General features: G+C 44.3%; 2 protein-coding genes across 4 annotated transcripts; one reads left to right on the forward strand and one right to left on the reverse strand.

Annotated features, from left to right (window-relative positions):
* Nucleotides 1–292: 292 nt before the first annotated feature.
* On the reverse strand, nucleotides 293–4,215 carry LOC135906164 (sterol carrier protein 2-like). Of its 2 annotated transcripts, none has more exons than XM_065437408.2 (2): nucleotides 3,993–4,215; nucleotides 293–1,616 (listed from the first exon to the last, which is right to left on the reverse strand). In XM_065437408.2, the coding sequence occupies exon 2, from the start codon at nucleotides 1,610–1,612 to the stop codon at nucleotides 392–394; it is 1,221 nt and encodes a 406-aa protein (XP_065293480.1). In that variant the 5' UTR covers nucleotides 1,613–1,616; nucleotides 3,993–4,215; the 3' UTR covers nucleotides 293–391. The 2 variants fall into 2 exon arrangements, with proteins under 2 accessions (XP_065293480.1, XP_065293481.1); XM_065437409.2 differs by lacking the exon at nucleotides 3,993–4,215 and adding an exon at nucleotides 3,468–3,688.
* A 188-nt stretch (nucleotides 4,216–4,403) lies between these two features.
* Nucleotides 4,404–16,453, forward strand: LOC135906163 (pseudouridylate synthase TRUB2, mitochondrial). 2 transcript variants are annotated; one of them, XM_065437406.2, is made up of 7 exons: nucleotides 4,404–4,760; nucleotides 7,698–7,814; nucleotides 7,907–7,987; nucleotides 8,618–8,761; nucleotides 13,602–13,674; nucleotides 14,122–14,258; nucleotides 15,939–16,453. In XM_065437406.2, the coding sequence occupies exons 1-7, from the start codon at nucleotides 4,622–4,624 to the stop codon at nucleotides 16,217–16,219; spliced, it is 972 nt and encodes a 323-aa protein (XP_065293478.1). In that variant the 5' UTR covers nucleotides 4,404–4,621; the 3' UTR covers nucleotides 16,220–16,453. The 2 variants fall into 2 exon arrangements, with proteins under 2 accessions (XP_065293478.1, XP_065293479.1); XM_065437407.1 differs by having other exon boundaries at nucleotides 4,622–4,760; nucleotides 7,682–7,814.
* Nucleotides 16,454–16,823: the final 370 nt, after the last annotated feature.

A 16,823-nucleotide genomic window follows, 5' to 3' on the forward strand; every position in this document is an offset into this window, starting at 1 on the left:
AATTACCGCGGCCACTAGTAGTTTTATGACCTTCCTTTTTATTTATCTATTTATTTGTGAAATTAAGCCAATTACTACTACGACTACGAAACACTTGTTCGCAGATTTGCGTCAAACACATGGCAGGGTGCTGTGAGTTGCTGTTCCCCATTTTCTTTGCGGTCCGATCAGAAGGCAAGCGTACCAAAACGTGCCAAAACTGCCAAGTCACGATAGCACAGACGCTACAGCTGTCGCGAACGACATGTCGGCACTTGCCAGCAGCAGCCATCGCATACAGTACAACCGTAGCAACAGTGTTAAAGCCTCTTTTATTGTGCTAGCGGACTGGAGGAGAACAGCCATGGCCCAAGTATACCGTAGCATATAGTATTTACAGTGCAGGCAGCGCTCAGAGGGCGGCCCTAGGAAAGCCGAGGCGGTACAGGGCGACCACGACCGCGCCGCCCAGGCCGATGTTGTGCTGCAGCGCGACGCGGGCCCCGGGCACCTGGCGCGGGCCGGCCACGCCACGTAGCTGCCAGCAGAGCTCGGTGCACTGTGCCAACCCCGTGGCGCCAAGTGGGTGGCCCTTGGAGATGAGGCCGCCGCTCGGGTTCACCACGTACTTGCCGCCGTACGTGTTGTCGCCGCGGTCCACCAGCTCCGCCGCCTTGCCCACGGGGCAGAGGCCCAGAGCCTCGTACGCCAGCAGCTCGTTGGCCGAGAAGCAGTCGTGCAGCTCGATCACCTGCACGTCGTTGGGAGTGAGGCCCGCACGCCGGAACGCTTGCTGGGCTGCCTTGCGCGTCATGCCGAAGCCCACCATTTCGATGCACGAGTTGTCGGCAAATGCAGACGGCAGGTCGGTGGCCATCTCCATGCTGAGCACTTCGACGGCCTGCGCCTCGAGGTGCAGCCGCCTCACCACGGCCTCGCTCACCAGAATGGCGGCCGCCGCGCCGTCCGACGTCGGGCAACACTGCAACTTGGTGAGCGGCCCAAACACCACGGGAGACTCGAGGATCTCCTCGAGCGTATGCTCGTCGCGGAACTGCGAGTTCGGGTTGTTCACCGAGTGACGGTGGTTCTTTTGGGCGATCTTGGCCAAGTGCTCGCGTGTGCTGCCGTACTTGGCCATGTGCTCCATACCAGCAGCGCCGAACATCTGCGCGGCCATGGGCGCCGGCGCTAAGCCGTGCGTGGCAGCCAGCACCTTAGCGTGTTTCTCGACGGGGTTGGCGCGGTCACGGTACTTGGAGGTGAGTGAGCCGCGGTCCATCTTCTCGAAGCCTAGCGCCAGCACCACGTCGGACAGGCCGCCCTCGACCAGCTGCTTGGCCAACAGCAGCGCCGTCGAGCCGGTCGAGCAGTTGTTGTTGACGTTGTACACAGGGATGCCCGTCATCCCCAGGTCGTAGAGACAGCGCTGGCCGCATGTCGAGTCGCCGTACACGTAACCGCAGCAGGCCTGCTGCACGTCCGCGTACTCCATACGGCAGTCCTGCAGTGCCGCTGTCACGGCCTCCTTGGCCAATACTGGGTAGTCACGCTTCTTGTCGCCTGGCTTGGCGAACTTGGTCATGCCCACACCCACCACAAACACCCGGCGGCCGGCACGCTCCGCTGCCATGGTCCTGCAAGGAGGCGCCCAAAAGTATTGCTGCAGTGCGGGCGCGTTTGTTTCTTTTCAAAAAAAATCTAAAATGTTTATCCCCCTATACAGGCAGGGACACCCACAGCCCTGACGCAGGCTGACGGTATATGATGACAATCTCCTCTGACGCACTGTCCCGTGCTCAGTCCTCTCCTGCCCTTGAGCGCGCCATTGTGCCACGTTCTCGAGCGTAGTTCATGACGTTTTTGTTCGGCCAAACCTCACAACGAAGTCTACGCGGGTGGAGAGGCGACGTCGCGGCCCGCAAATCCAGGCCAGAACGTGCCGACCTAGATGTAAACCCGCCATTCGAGTCCGCGCGCGACGGCTCATATCGGCTTCCTAGTTTCCCGGCCGCCGCGGAAACGAGCGCTCTTTCACTGCTTTCGATTTCATCGCTGAAATGCGCATGGCCCGATGCACATGGCTTCTGACGGTTTCACGCCCGCTCGGAAGGGCTACTAAGCGGGGGCGCGTGTTGTCGCTTATTTTTGTACGCGCCCTTTGAACACCAGAAAAGGACAAGCGATGCCTTAGGCAAACATTTACAATCGACAAGTGATCCTCAAACAGCAGCGCCGCAAGCTTCGGGGACGCACTTCCAGCTTTTAAGTAGACATACACGCTTGTGGCTTCGGCGAAGTAGCGAGGGTCTAAGTACACACGTGCAGCTTGCGGCTTTGCCAATCCAACCACACACATATATTTGGCTCTGGGTCAATTAAAGTGTCGAATACCGGCATACCAGGACTAAATAATAAAAACTACACATGCAAGAAAAAGATGCAGACAGCGCGAATATGTTTGTATCAAGTTATTCGTTTTGCATTTTGATTTGATTAGCACTGTGAGTGTTAGTGAACACATATTACGTCTCGCTATACATTCATTCATAATACCTGAAGGTGTGCACAGAATCAATATACTTGAGTGTGCTTATGGAACTTTTTCAGGCTACGATCGATCCTTCGTAACGGCCAGTTGGGTATTCTGAATTAGCTAGAATTCCCGCCAATAGTTCGTCAACAAAGAAAATACAAGCGGTTCCCCTTGGTTTCTGTCTCTCTTTCTTTATTATTACTTTCTTTAATGTTGCCCAGCACTGGGGCCAACAAACGCTCACGCACACATTAAGAGCCAAATCTTGATAGGGTGCAGCCGCACCGTAAAAGTTTTCGGAACACGCCGATTCCCAAGAACGTTAAATTTCCTCGTGACTTCAGCGCCCAGCCTGCACTTTAGGTGAACAATTTAGTGGTCGTACATGAAAGTATACGCTGCACTTCTCGATTCAAGAGCGGATGCATTGGCTGCGACGAGATTTTCTTTTTTATCAATTATATGTTCCGAAACCTTTTGCGGTTGGGCGTAAGACATGAATTCGACAGGTCCACGAAAGCAAACCTTTATCACCGTACGGAATGATGAAATTCAGTACAGTGATAGCCTGCACGATAGACATACTGGAAAACGGCATAACTCAATTCACAAAATGTTGCTGCAGGTACTGCTAAAGGAAAGAAAGCAGGAGTCTTGCAAATCACCCACAGAATATTGGAGAATATTGCAAGCATTTATTCTTGCTTTCGCCCTAGGCAGTCAACCAACAAGAAAGCAGACAGAAGCAAGGGAGAAAGCGCCGCAGCATTATTTGCGTGTTTTCCTCGATAGACTCTTCCCCTGGCCGCTCGCTTGGGTCTGTCTGCCTTGGCGGCCAATACCTTGTGAACTTCCCAAGCATGAATGTACACACCAACTCGCCCAAATTTAAGTAATTTTGAAGTAAACCCATATAATCAGGCTTTCGTGCTAGCCTTTAGCGGCGACTCACCATAACAATGCCAATGTGCTGTGTGCTCACGTCCGCAAACTGAAGGCAAAGTTAATGAATGGTCAGATATCTGAGGAAGTCCCAACCGAAAGTATGCGCATATACCGAGTTACGAATGGTATCGACAGTCGTAGGGGAAAATTCAAAATCGTACAGCCACCCTAGCTCATTTAGACGGACGGAGTTCCAAGAAGTGTCAGTACGACATAGTAAACAATGATCCAGGCGCGAAGGGTTGCTTGACTCTACAGCTTTGTAGCTTTTCGTATTTTACCGAGGCGAAACAAGTGCCTCAGCCGCTTTTCATTCAAGCCGACGTCCTCTCAAGTTCAATTATGCAACGAAACAAGCGTGCAGCACGTCACGCAAACGAAATACGACTAGGAAAAAAATCGCGAATCAAGGACACAAACACACGCAAGCATTTGCAATCGGAGTCGAAGCTTTGGCAGACGTCGACTGTAGTTTCTGATACGCCGTGAAAACAAGTTGCCGCACGATCACCCGGTGGCGTTGCGCACTCACCTCACACAGCTGCAGGGCCACAGGATCTAGGCACTGGAGCTTGTTACAATGGTCGTTTGTTTAACACTCTATAAGCGTAACGTTCACATAAACGTCAGAGCGGCCGGCCAGCCAGAGAGATTTCAGAAACGGGGTTAGCGATGGGCAGCCGCTGCCAGCTCACTGTTGGAGACCGAGTGAGTGAATGAGAAGAGGAGCGTATTCAGTAGCACAGCGCAGAGAGGGAAGAGGCAAGCATAAAGGAGTAGAGAGAACGTGTAGAAGGAGGAGAGCAAACATATTACTTATAAATTAAAAAAAACATGTGAACAATAAAAGTGCTAATTTTTTTGCATTTGTTAAATAAAGCTAAACGTTGAAAAACTGCATTTTATCTGTAGATTCATACGACACTGAGGCGACTAACAAAGCTGAGGAAACATATGACCAATATGACCATCGCCGCGCTCGCAAGTGCAGCGCATGCAGCGTGCCCTGCGTGAATGGCAGCGTGTGTCGTGGCATTGTCACGCTTCTTTGTAGTTGTGTGGTGTGTTTCTGATCGCGCTTTCTAGTAGTATACCTGGAGCCTTGCTACGCCAGGTTATATTGTTAGCGAGCCTTCACAAGCCAACGCGGTCGGCTCCGTCATGGCCAACACGTCGTTACAAACGGTGACCTACGCTCCGAAGGCTTTCCAACTGTTACGGGGCATTTTCTGCGTCTACAAGCCTGCAAATGTGTCATGCTCAGATGTGCGACGTGCTGTCATAGGGAACTTATGCCGGGGTATAGATTACTTTGCCTTATCTTGTACCGCTGTCACACGTGCACTTTTTAACGTTTAGGTGTGCTTCAACCATTGCAGACCGAGCGCTGCCCCATGTCATTTTCAAGCGAGGGTGAATTTGTCACGTTCCGTGCTTCGATCGCGCTCGAAAAGAGCCATGTCAGTCGATTTCAATTATGTTCTTAAGTACCCGTGTAACAGCTATTGCGAATAGTACTGTGCTGCAGACAACACACATTATTGCGCGGAGGATAAACTGGTGCTAGCCCATTTTTGACGCAGAACATTATTGGACAACCATAGTAAACAGTATAGCCGTTTGGTGCAACGAAAAGTGTCAGAAAATCTGCGTGGCACGGTCGTGAACCACACTCTCGGCTGGCACATGACGTAGCGAATGCTATAATGTTATGATGGTTTCCAGCAAGTACGGACGCGAGCATTCTCGCGTCCGTACTTGCTGGAAACCATTATACGTTCACCATGCACCAACTGGCCCAGCAAACTACTCCGCTATATTGTTAAACCGGCAAGGTTCTAAGTGGTGTTATCGTGGGGGGTGGGCTTTCACCGTTGCTGGTTGTACGTCGGACAAACTTTCTCGCACCTGCGACGCTCGTGCTGAGTCAGTCATGCCGGATTATACCTTTCTCACGGCTTACGGCGCTCTGCCTTCAATATAACATCACTGATTTTCCCGGGGAACAGTAGGGGCCGTAATAGACGCCGCGCCTGCTGTCCTGGAGATGCATCTTCGCTCGTGCCAGGCATTTCGTATGCTGCTCTTCGTGACCTTTCAAAAGCATCTTTAATAAACACCTTTGAGTTAAATAAACGTCCTTCTGCAAAAACATGTGCGAAAATCTGTAGGCGAGAGCAGCAGAGTTAGCGAAACGGAAGCAAAACAGGTACTTGCGACGTACCTTTAAGCACAGCGTTATTATAATCTCGGGTGCTTTCCTGAGGCCTCCGCCTGCCGGTTTCATGTGCCCTCCTGGAATAGTACTTGTAAAAAATTCGATATATCGTCGCAGCAAAAAAAGCGCCCCGCGACTTTCACAACACCAGTCAGAACTTTGCTGTTAAACCATTCACAACCTCCATTGCGCTGGTTCTTCATAATTATCTTAATGTTCAGTGCCCAGATTTCTGAATTTGACAACATGCAAAATCTTTACTAAGCCAGAAAGCTTAAATCCTCCTAAAGAGAGATCAACAGCGCTCTTTGAACATGGATGGACAAATGTACAACACGTGTCTACCGAAGGTTAACATTTTGCTAGCATGTGCACCACGAAATTGATATTTAATTCTGAGCAGTTTCATGAGCGTAAATAGCACCAAACTGCAAAGCCCTATATGAGAAAAATATTGTGTAAGTACATGGGAAAGAAGAAATACCGAAGACGGAGCACTCGGTCTTGTGTATTTCCTCTTTCACATGTGCTAAACAAACCTTTTTATTAGTAATGTCATACCAACAAGCCCAAACTGTCACAATGTAAAGTCCCCTTCTCCCTTTTATTCATACTGCCTGTTGCTTGCACCACCTAAACTTCTATTCTTCATTTCTTGGTGTTGATGACCTGATTTCCTCAAAATTAAACATGCTGGGTATAATAACATTAGTATGTGGTTTTCTCCTGCAAAAAAGGAATAATGTATAATACATTAATAATAAATAACAATGTCCCTTCATTTGAGGTATATATGCCCCTCTACAATCGGAAGACGCCAACCTGCACAGATATTGTGATTGGTGCTAACAAATTGATGCCTTTAGCTGAACAAAATTAAATTTGATTTTTATTGAGCTTGTGAGTTTTTCTCCCCCCAAGCAAGCAACTTAAGTAAAAATGCTAATAAGGCCAGAAAAGCTACTAAGAAAAAATGTGCGCACAGACTCTCGCTTTGTTCTGCGTTAAAGTGGTTTGACAATAATTGGTGCCATATTTTGAAAAATTATGGCTGTAAAGCAAAAGTGTAGGCTTAAGAATTTATCGTAACGGGGATATTATCTTTGGGATAGAGAGGCAAAAGACGATTGACCACTAGATGGAGTGCTGATAGCTCCTGATAACTCCTGCACTGACTACAAGCAATGACAGTCCTACCAGTCAGTATTTGACGTTCCTTGCAATATTCCAAATCAGAATTCAGTGCCATTTCCGTGTTACTGTTACCAGTACTTTGTTTCTGGACTGTCACTTGCGTACCCATAACTGGTGGGTTTCCTCAGATATTTGTTTCTACTATAGTGCTGCCCACTGCTTTCAGTTATGTTGATATTAAAGTTTTTGTAAAGCTTCTCAGAGATTAAGCTTCACTGTGGTGAATTCACTAGTGGTGGCCAAAGGAACAGCAAGGAGGTGGCAAAGGTGTCATTCCTTGAGTTTATTGTCTTTCCTTACAATTGCAAGCAGTGAGAGCTGCTATGGAAATTACACATATTGAAGCATGTCCGCTTTGTGTTAAGCCAGGCTCGGCTATCATTGTCATAAGTTGGCACTTTTCTATGGCGAGAGGGAGTGAAACTCTGGTAAGAAATGTTAAGGCCGATTTGGTGCATTTTCATATCAAAAAGAGAACAGGGCCATGGGTGGGACAAATAGGAGCAGGCATGTAGAGCAGTATGCTTTGTGTGCAAGCTCCTTTCCTCCTCTCGGCCACACTGTTACTCCACTCTACAAATCAAATTGTTCAGGCCCTAACTGCAACCAGCACAAAGATGAAGTGTTGCAGAATGTGGATGGCAGTCAAAAAAGCCACAATTTCTTTTTCTACCCTTCTCAAGTTACTCTTTTTAACTTAGGGAAGTCTACTGTAGTTGTGTATCACTTTTGTCTCTGCAAACCGTATCACAGGCTGTCATGATTTTGGAGTATCTTTGGTATACATTGCCATATAAAGCCACCTATAGTGCTGTTGCTTTTCAGACCTTAATGAAATGGACGTGCGACCCCCAACAGACTTTGTTACTATCGAAGGGTCTGTTTCCAATAGTGCGGAACTTACCGTTAAGTCTTGCCCAAGTTTTGCAGACCATCCTCTTGGTAAGTAGGCTTTGCGATCAGTATTCAGGTTGTCGTTGCTTGCTTTCGTAGTCGTCTCCATCTTTTTCTACCATTTTGTCTCATTTCTGTAGTCGTAGGCTCAAGGTACCAACCTCAAGATTTTAAAATGGCCTGTGGTGTAGACCTTGGAAAATACACCTCTGGGGTGTTGTGTAAGTAGCCACATTTTGGAGCCTTTTACCCTTCTTTACTGCACCTCCCATATATGTAGGTTTTCCCCCTCTATGAAACAAATCGTTCAGGCCCTAGCGTTCAGGCCAGTGCAAAGATGAAGAGTAGCAGAATTTGGATAGCAGTCAAAGAGCCACATTTTATTTTTTGGTTTTATTCTCGGTAATTAAAAATAAGTATGCTGCCATTTATCCATTATGGTTCTGCTTGGTTATGGTATGTGCCACAACAATGCATGCTTTTGCTTTGCACCTTTTGAGATTAGTTCCAGTTTGACACCTTGGTTCTTATGGTTGTCGTGCAGTATACGATAGCTGTGCAGTTTTTTGTTTTGGAACAATGTGATTTATAACATCGGGAATTAGCTGCAATTAAAGAAACAATTGTTCCTTCAAGTCACCAGATATTTGAATTTGTTCTAAGATGCTGCTGCATTGTGTGTTATTCATCCAGTTTGTAGTTTTGTAGGCCCTTCTTGTGTTCTGTGTGAACAGTACAAATTCAATACTGATTGGTGTGTTGGAATCTGTTTATCACTGTCGAGACTTGACTAGGACTTGACTCGGTCTTTTACTGCTTGCCTAAAACTAGAAAAATGCTTTTTATTTCAGTAATGAGGGTCCATGGAGGCTACCACAAGATGAAAAAGCTCTGTCATTCTAACCAACTTCGTACTTATGAGCTTCAAGGAGAATTCGGAAAGGCATCAGATACACACACACCACTTTCAAAGATTGTTGAAAAGGCAACATATCGTAAGTTATACCTTTCGTGTTCAATCTGTGCCTTGGTGGCATGCTTTGAGAGTACATTCCTTAGATGAACTTGCAGCATAGATATTGAAGTGCAACAGCAACAAAACTTTGGGTTGTGTAAAAAGCCTAGATTCAGCTATTGTAGCCACAGAGCACTGTCATTGCAAACATTTACATTTGTAGTGTGATTGGATGTGTCATGAAACGCTGACATAAATAGATGTTTTGTGAAACTAGAATGGAAAAATATGATGTCATTATCATATGCCAGAAATGCTGCAGAACCAGAATTGTTGAGAACCAGAAAGGTGCACAGGCATGGCCTCCAAGATCAGGTGGCACTTCTGATGTGCTGAAGATCACAAAGGCTATGGTGTTGGATTATGTCAAATGTGCTAACCACCAGGTGCCGGTGTTGTCTGCTTGGGTCGTTAGTAAAAAAATGAGACATTTGCCAGCGCTGCAGCTTTGCCAAGGTTGCTTTAATAGTATATACTACTCGTTTATAATCACTTTACGCAAACAGACGGTATTTCGTTGAACTTGGCCTTTATTTATTTTGTAATCCAGAATGAAAAACACTAGTTGACTATTGCAAAATGATAAGTTCAAGCACCACTATAAATATGCAATGATAGAATAGCATCTGAACTACCTTATTTAGTCAAAAAGATAGATCGAACACAAATATAGTTTGACTCCTATATAATGGAAGTTGATGAGAAATTAAAAAATATAATTCGAATATAGATCAACCCATACATTTTTTTAAATGAAAAACATTGAGAATGACACACCTTTATTTACCGCAAGCCTGGCTACTGAATCTTGCTCGTCCATGCCACAAGCTGCATCCTCATCGCAACTGCCAGAGAAGTCGTGCTGGTTGGATGCTTTGCAGGTGCCCTCAGCACCACAAACATTGTCGTCCTCAGTGCCGTTGAGTATGTTGGATATGCAGCGTTTTTTAAAAAGACACTAAAGGCAAATACTAAGTGGACATGGACCGTTTCAATACCATTCCGTAAACCTCACAACGCTTGTTTCGCGCCAAGAAAAGACTCTGTTTACAAGAAAATTGTATCCAAAGGTTCATGATTATATTGCGCTTAGTGTTACACTGACGATTTAAGTGAAAGACTAAGCGCAATATAATCATGAACGTCCACCAACTAGCCCCCTTTATTGCTTTACTAAATGTATCCGAAGGGTCCTAATGCCGTTTTCGAAGTTCATATCTCCTGCCACCCAACTGCGAGAGTGGTGACGTTGCATACACCATCACCACCCTTTGCTGCCGTCGGTGAGTAAAACCCCGCTCAGCAGACGGCACTACCGAGCCAAGAAAGAGTGGTGGATTCGCCGCTGCAGCTGCTTTTTGGTCAACTGGCGTAGACAGTTCGGGCATCCCGCGACATCACAAGGAAGTTGAATTCTCTGCTACTTGCAGTTTGTGCGAGTTTCAAGAGCCAGCAAAACCAGTGTAGCACTACGCGGTAACGAAACTACTGAAATGCAAAAGCGTGGTTGAGCAAAAATGAAACCTTCCGACTGCCGGCGTCGTTGTCAAGGGTCATTTCAATAAGTTCTTTTTTCTAAAAAATGAAATAGAACTGGACAAGTAACATTTTATTTTGTCTTATAATACAATACAAGGATGCTTTTTGCAAGGAATGGTTGAGTGCTAGTGACAGAATTTAGCTGAGGAGTGCTTTCGTCATCGGGCAAGTGCTTGAATGTCCCAAGGCAGTCTCTAACCATGTCCTGCACTTACCTCAATTTCTCTATTATTGAGGCTCTGTTTGCAATAATTTTGATGCCTTAGAGATTCTTGAGCACTAATCTATCACTTTAGCTTGACTTAATATTTGCCTTTAGTGTGCCTTTAAAGCTAGTCTGGATAATCTCCAGACTGGCTTTACAGCTGGTGCGTCAAAGGAACCTTGTTAGCTCGATACTTTTGGTAGTTTTGTTAACGAGCGTAGGTCGAGATTCCTTTGCCACAAAAATAAGTTGATAGCTCATTTGAGTAACATCTCTTAAAAAAAAAAAGGTTGACTATATCCAGACAAATACGGTAGTTAGTTGATAACTAAGATGCATTTGAACAGCTGAACTGAAAAACAAGGGACTAAGAAATACAAGGACATCGCTGTACTATCAACTATGGTAACTTTTATTTTCACACATGTGGCTACGTATGTAGCAGTGCAAGCACAAATACCAATGATGGTAGCAAAATATATTATCCCTGCCCTCCCAGAAATGTTGCACTGGAATCGGACCTCATTCATACAACACTTTATTAATCTTGCGATTCCATCCGTGCCTATGTTTTGATAGTTCGATTATCTATTCAGGATATGTGGCCATTCAATCCAGCTTTCTTTGAACAGAACACACTTTGAGCATTTTGAAAATTTTTTGTATAGCTACAAATGCACTATGACAAATTGAAAAACTGCTAGCAGAATTACCTGCCCTATTTATACTGTGTATTTTATGAAACTGTGGAAGTGCTGCTTTCTTAAGCAAAGAACCTTAGCCCTGCCTCTAGCAGAGATAAATCTCAAAGCTTTCTAAGTCTCAAGGCCTTCTAGTTCAAATTCTTGGCATAGCAACCCAATATGGCTTGCCAAGTTGTCCATAAAACTTTTGAATGATATTAAGCTTTTCTTGGCACATTGAATTTTGATATCTTTTTTGCAGAAAAGAGAGAGAAGCATAATAAAAACACTGCATGCACATGCACTAGCCAAAGACTTCAGAAGTGAGAGTTGTAAGTATGTTTGGAAGGAAAAAAGGAGCTTACTCAAGCTCAACCTCTGTACTCTGCATAGCTGCTTTATGTCAGGCTGCTTAACGAAAAGTGGCCTTGGCATTGCATGTCCTGTACAGGACTTAAAACTGTGCATTTTAAGCAAAGTTGCACATGTTTGTGTTACTTTCCATGAGTCAGCCCAACCTTCGAAATTCAGCCTTGTTTAGTGGTACTTGGTATTGCTTGTCGTACAGCAGGTGGAAACCATAGCTGCATATATGTTCTACCATTTCAAGGCAGGTACTGTTTGACATTGTTTGACCCTGCACAGACTCCTGATAAGAAAACATGATCACAATGGCAAAACAAATGTAAATATCACTGTTCTATATTACTGTGTTCTATCATCACACATGTTATGAGCAGTATATAACCTATAAGCTGTAGTAGAAAGGAACAGAATGTGTAAACCGAACAGGAATTATGAAACAATTTTGAGGGTTGTACAGAAATTATTGATCCAATAGCAGAAGTTTTTATAAAATGAAGGGCCAATTTGAAGTGCTCTGTGTCAGCTTTGTGATTTATAAGCATATCTTAAAGATTTCACATTCCTGCCTATTAAATGGACACCTGTATATGTGTTTTCTCTCAGCACTACTCATCCTACAAATTATGGGTTTGTGATGTCACACTGTCAGGTGACCTAATTGGATTCCAATGTAGGGTCACCTGCAATAGTACTTATAACATGGTAGCGCACAAACATTTTTCAGTAGTATTGTAATACTAGTAATTTGTTAACCACAAAATAACAAACACAAAGATAAATGTAGAGCATTCTTCAAAGCAATTGCACACTGCCTGCTGAGGACTGTCTGCAGCAGCTCCTATGGGTATGTGTGCATTTGTGCTCGCATGTGTGGTGGTGGTGAGGATGGTGATGTTGCTGCTGGCGGGGTTACCCTGGCAGACCTGGCTGTGCAAGGAAAGGGTGTGCAACAGATAATTTATTAAAGAAAGTTGGGCCCTGTGGAAGACCCATTGGGATGCATTGTAGGGAGAAATAATTCAACAAAGGTCCAGATTAATGTTACGGTGATAACTGCCTGCAAAGCATAGGGGCAATTATTTCACAATAACTTGCAGTTCAGTCCCCTAGAAAAAAAACTAGGTGCCATGACATTTCTCAAAAGTTTTGACAATCACATTGTTTATGCAGAACACATAAATTGGCCCTTTATTTTCTCAAGAACTGGCCTTGCGTGCACTTGCGATGCTGTGGCTCGTCAGTGATGTGCTTTAGCTTAGCCTGAAAAATTCTGGTGAGCTAGCACACTCTGCAGAAGGTGCGTGTGCAATGAGTGCATTGTAAAGAGTGCGTGTCTTTCAACCAGTATTTTATTGCGCACACAGCAATATATATAGGGGCTTGAATAGGCAGGAGTGAGAGGAGATCATATCATAGCAGGAATACTTTGTCAGGAAGATAGCGATGATGGATAACATAAAAAGCAGCACAACTACATGGTTGCCATAATCTACGTGCAAGATACGATAGTTCCTTCATGAGGAGCGATACCAAAGGCACACTCGGACACATATCGCCTTTCTTGTTGATGCAAAAGGCCTCGTATATCTCACGTGCACACTGGTCACCATAGTGCCTTAGCATTTTGCACTTGTCAAACAATGCACGACAACCACTCCGGGAGCTATGCATGGCTGGGTGGCTGCCAACATACCCTTTCATTAAATTTGAATGTTCTCTCAGGCAGTCATTAATACAATGGCCACTTTGGCCGATGTAGCAACGACCGCATGAGAGGGGCATCTCGTATACTACATTGTGGTAGCAATCACCAGGGGCTTTTTTTTTGTGTTTCTTATCACACATGCGGGGCCCCGTGTATTCTCTATTCACTTTTTGACACATACTGGAGAGAGTGTGTTTTGCTAAAAAAAACTCTAGTGCCCACTTTATGTGCTACCTTTCTTATACGATGAGACACTTGGTGCATGATGGCGCATGTGTGTGACAGACACATGCCATTTACAGATCTCTCTTCTTTTTACTAGGTCATATCACAGTTGCAAAGCTAGAGCGACTTTTAGGCTCCATCCAATCAGCATATCAAGTTCAAGCATTTAAGTAAGTTTATATATTTACTTAGGTATTCTTGATTTCCCATAAAATATGGTTCGCAACACCATGGAGAGGAATCCTGCTAAGGCATAACATATAGCCTTGTGCTAAGTGTTTGATTTTGAAACCACAGTGTAAATATAATTGCCGGACAACTTGTACTATCAACATAGTTAAACTAATTGATGGGATGTGTGGTTAAAGGAACATCCATTTGTGAAGATACCCACAAGTTCATACAGAACATGATGTGGCTTCACTTCAAGAGTCGCTCTTGTCGCGGCGACATCCTGCATCCAGCGTTGGACGTTGCTTCGGCATAAAGAATTTCGAACCATGCATACCTGTCAAAAATGACCACCTCAAAAGACACTAATGCTTGTTCTATACTAGCAAGGAGTGTGCTTTCATGGGTGCTCACATTGTATTTGATGTAAACGAGTTTTTCTTCAGATATGCAGGTGTACCTTTGAACAGCCAGGCAGCATTTGAAATGGCAGCTAAAGGCACGGTGCGACCTGCTGATGAGTCTCCTGCTCTTGTATACAACATTCGCTGTGTGGAACTGGATCTCCCTTATTTCACACTTGGTACGAGAGGGCTTGCATGCAGCTCAAGGAAAATTTATTATTAAGCTTGCCCCCAACCTTTTTCTTACGACTTGAGTACCTGGCCTGTCTTGCAGTATTTATACCATCTCCAAGAACAGGTCAAAGATAAACATGCTTAAAGGCACACTAAAGTGAAAAATGATTTCTTCTGCATCAGTAAATGACCTTTATACAACACCAAAAACACCACTCTTATAATGAAAGACGTTTGGTAAGCAAGAAAAAGCGCAAGAACGAAATACGGGTAACGACGCCTACTTAACTTCCCGCACCTGGTGGCTGTGACATCATGGATTTTTATGGCATCTTCTAGGGCCTACTAATTATATATAGTGGTACAGATTGACTACATTGTGTTCTAAAGGAACGAAATATTAAACATGGCAATTTTCGGGAACCTTTACTCAGCCAACGCAGCCCAAATGCGAAAACATACTTTGGAATCCCTGACGTCACGCTGACATACCGGCACTAGGGTTTCGGCACAAAATTCAAATACTGATACTTGGACCTCCATTTTCTCATCTAATAATCAAACTATCTTTTTAAAATGATTGCCTGCAGGATTCTGAAACAATGCTTCATTAGTCTAAACTAATTTATTGTTTCACTTTAGTGTCCCTTTAAAGCAGTGTGTGAAACAATTTTCATTTTTAATATCTTGCTTTTCAATTTTGTTTTGGATTTTCATAATTTTTTTCATAAATATTATTGCAAAGAATAGAAAACTTCTTGAGTGGGCTTGAGTACATTGCTTATGTGCAGCCTTTCTGTAACAACATAAGGACTTTGTCTTTCACATATTGCATAACATATCACAGTGAAGTAAAGTAACTATTGTATAACATTAGATTTCATACTGCTAAATTTTATGTAACAAGTTCCACTCCTTTTCAATATGTTTAACCTTTCCGAATTCCCCCCCCCATGCAATACTTCACCTGAAAGCCTGTGAGAACCTAACAGTTGTGATAAGTGTCGTTTGTAAAACCTCCCTGTACACCTCCGAAAAAAAAAACTTTTTGATATTTTATCCTGAAGGTAGAAATTGTGTATTTCAGCATGCACCTTGTTGACAGGAATGGTGCTACGTGTACACTGTTAACACTAGCCAGATTGGAAGCAGGCTGAAGCAAGTTCCCTAGTGCCTCCAGTTTAAGGATGCGACAGTTGCCATTCATTGGAAATTAGCACCCTAGCTTAGAGACATATTTTGCTGCACTGAAATTTCTTATGTTTACATTGTCAGATAACAAATATTGCAGTGATCATCAGTCCTTGTAAGGATATGTGTTGCACCCGCTTGACTTTGAACCTTGCAATCATATGGTGGCATATATTGTCATTCCCCAAATAAGTTTGAGTGCTGAATACCCCTTATTGCCCTGTAAATACGTTTGCTTTCTCACATAAGTTTGGCGAGTGCAGCCAGTACCCTAGTATCCTTTTGTATATTATTTCCCAACATTCTATGTCCATGCAAGTCCGAAACAAGTTTAATAAGCAAGGAACTATGGCGTACAAAATAATCTTTTCAGGGACTTCCACATTTACTTTTAGTATTCTCTGTATAGCAGAGATCATATGAATGCTTTAGGTGTAGTTGTCACAGTTGAAGTAACAATGGCTTTTCTCTCTTTTCTCTTTATTTACTTACAGAAGTGAGCTGCATTCATGAAACTGAGAACTATCTTCTGCAGCTGGTGCATGAAATTGGGCTGCACCTTCATTCATGTGCCATCTGCCATCGTGTACGACTCGTACGCTACGGTTTGTTTAACACTGATTTGGCCTTGCTGCGAAAGCATTGGACTTTAGAATACATCTTAAAAAATATTCAAGACTGCAAGCCACTTGTGGCTCAAGGGTTGCTTGAGCCTCACTCGCCACATTTTATTGATTTTAATGAAGCCAAACAGATTCCTAGGCCAGGACAATAATAGTGAGCCCATGCTGTCACTGAACTTCCAGCTTATTCTAGCTGTGCCTTTTTTATCAAAGCTGTGTGTGTGTTCGCGTGCGTGTGTGTGCGCACGCACGCGCGCACACACACAGCTTTGATAAAAAAGGCACAGCTAGAATAAGCTGGCAGTTCAGTGACAGCTGAACTGCCAGCTGCATGCATGCATGCGCTTTTTTTCCAAATAAAACACCATATATTTATTTGTGCTATGGATACGTGAAGGTTCTCATTTGTTGTACTAATTTTTCTGCTAGAACCACATTTAAGTACCGTAATACAACATTTGTGCATCCGGTGTAGCAGAACCTTGTTGATGTGTTCCTTTCAAGTTTTCCCAGCTCTGAAGTACTGGTTCCGTTTAGATCTCAACACAACTCACAGTCGAAAGCCATGAGGTGGACAAATGCACATGGGTTTGCCTTAACGCCAAAACATGTACACGTGCCAGCACACGAAAGCTTGCACACGCACGCCTATGCATGTGCACATGGTGCGGGACAGATTGCATGCGTCGAACCATAGTATGGGCACGGATATTTATCTTCTCAAGACCAATATTGGTGCTCTGGCTGCCTCACAAA

Source organism: Dermacentor albipictus, chromosome 1 (assembly GCF_038994185.2).
Source record: "Dermacentor albipictus isolate Rhodes 1998 colony chromosome 1, USDA_Dalb.pri_finalv2, whole genome shotgun sequence".
Lineage (NCBI taxonomy): Eukaryota > Metazoa > Arthropoda > Arachnida > Ixodida > Ixodidae > Dermacentor > Dermacentor albipictus.